This window comes from Tupaia chinensis, unplaced genomic scaffold, assembly GCF_000334495.1.
Source record: "Tupaia chinensis unplaced genomic scaffold, TupChi_1.0 Scaffold144276_1, whole genome shotgun sequence".
Taxonomy (NCBI): Eukaryota; Metazoa; Chordata; class Mammalia; order Scandentia; family Tupaiidae; genus Tupaia; species Tupaia belangeri.
The window spans coordinates 2,006,424-2,008,628 of NW_006204133.1; the positions used below are offsets into that span (position 1 = coordinate 2,006,424).

Genomic DNA, 2,205 nt, shown 5'->3' on the forward strand with positions numbered 1-2,205 from the left:
AAACCTCTCAAAAAAAAAAAAAAAAAAGAAAGAAAGAAATATTTGTAGGAAGTGTTTGAGAAATGCAAAACATAATTTTTAATTTGATACATCTCCAATATGGGCTAATGAAGAGCAAGTACATAGATCCATTATCAAATAATAGCTTACCCACTGATGAGAATTAAAATGCTGATATTGTTTTGGGTTTCTTTAGGCATATTGCATTTAATGTATTAATTCAGTATAACATTGATGTCAGAATTAAAGTCAATATTTAGTGTTGTATTGTATATAAACTTATGCATATCTATGTAATATCCATCCTTTTTTATTTTATTTAACTTTATTTATTATTATTATTTTCCAGTTTGATCAGAGAGAGACACAGAGGGAAAGCGAGAAAGCAAGCCACCAGGTCCAAGACTTGAACCGCGGTCGGCCATGTGGGAGTCCAGCAACTTTAACCACCATGCCATCTGCTGGCCCCTATCCATCCATTTTTACACATTGAAAAGATCTTCACATTCAAACTGTAAAATTTTTTGTTGAAATGCCTTTCATACTGGAAGAGATTTTCTCTGTTGAATATTATTTTTTAACCTTCTAGAGCTCAGAATATCACAGTGGTTAAAATTGATCAAATTGGGCTGGTTCCATGGCCTGGTGGTTAAGGCAGTCATATCCCGCATGGCCAACTGCGTGGTTTGAGTCCCAGACCCAGCAGCTTAAGAAACATGCCAGGTGCATATATATGCTTGCCCCAAATCCCCAAAGGAGAGGGAGATAGAGGAGAAGGGACTGTTGTGTGACCATTCCCTGTGTGTGTGTAGGGGGGAGGCTCTTTCACCTCGCTCTCTCTCTTCTCTGGCAAGTACATGTGCCCTCTAGCAAAAAATTAAAATTAAAAAAAATTGAACTATGAGATTTCCTGGCCTTTTCTTACATTTGAGTGGTTTTATAGTTAAATAATAATGGTTTCTTACAGGAACAGCTGAAATACAAAAGTAAATTCAATTTTGTGAAATTTGATGGTCATGCAGTTGCTTGGCAGGAAAAACTTACTGAAATCAATGAAGATAATTTGCAACGGGCTCAGTCCTGGATTAGAGACATTAAGGTAAAATGGAGACTAAATCTGGGAAAAGCCTCACTTTCTAACCTATGAACTAAGTTTATTCACAGGATAGAAATTCTTGAAAAGTGTTTTGAGCTGTAAGGATGGCAGTGGCTTCACATAGACGTTTTGTTTACAAAGGTCACATTACTCCATTTCATTAGTCATGGTAAAACTGTGGATATGCCTTTAATTCACAGTATTCCCATATTTGCACATCTGCCTTTGGCTCAGGTTTAGCCTTTTTGAAGTCAAATTTCAAGATATAATTTTTTTGGTACATAGTAGATTCATTCCTTCTGAAACTGCATTAATGTTTCAAGGGATATATTGCAGCTATTTTTTTAAAAAAATTTAGTTATTATTTTCCAGTTTGATCAGAGAGAGACAGAAAGAGAGAGAGGGAAAGTGAGAAAGCAAGCCACAGGTCCGGGACTCGAACCACGGTTACCCATGTGGGGATCCAGCACCTCTAACCACTACGCTACTTGCCAGTCCGTACTGTAACAGCTATTCTTAACAGTGAGCTTTGTTCAAAAGTAATGAACATGTGCAGTATAATCTGAATGTTTAGGACTAAAAGCAAGATGAGGGATGGGGCAGTAGGATGCAGTGATAAGGTGACATTTAACTCTCTTGGACCTGCATTTTACTGAAAGACCTTTAAAGCCACTGTTCTTGCCACTTTCCTAAACTACCGGGGAAGGTTTTCCTTTGCCTAACTTTTCTCTTGACTTGAATTTATCTGAATTTAGAAAGTTCTTCAGAATAATAAAACATTTGAGAAACACTAAAATTGAGATTGAGTTGTTCTTTAAAAAGTCAAATATTGATCACAACATCTTTAAAATAGTTCAGTGCTGGGACAAGCAGATGTTGTAATTGTTACATTGCTGGACTCCCATGTAGTTTACAGTGGTTCGAGTCCTGAGCCCAGTGGCTTAAAACTCATGCTAGGGGAACCAGCAGTTAGCGTAGTGGCTATGTTGCTGGACTCCCACGTAGTTGACCGCGGTTCGCGTCCCGGACCCGGTGGCTTAAAACTCACGCCTGGCATGTGTGTGTGCGTGCCCAAGATCCCGAGAGGAGAATGGAGGAGAAGGGATTGC

The 2,205-nt window shown here is 38.4% G+C and overlaps 1 protein-coding gene across 3 annotated transcripts in view; it reads left to right on the plus strand.

Annotated features, from left to right (window-relative positions):
- VWA3B (von Willebrand factor A domain containing 3B) overlaps nt 1-2,205 on the plus strand; it is a 288,347-nt gene that overhangs the window by 138,952 nt on the left and 147,190 nt on the right. For all 3 annotated transcript variants that reach the window (XM_027767524.1, XM_027767525.1, XM_027767526.1), the window contains one exon: nt 968-1,099. In XM_027767524.1, coding sequence (XP_027623325.1) covers nt 968-1,099 — 132 coding nt within the window. The remainder of the gene's footprint in view (nt 1-967; nt 1,100-2,205) is intronic.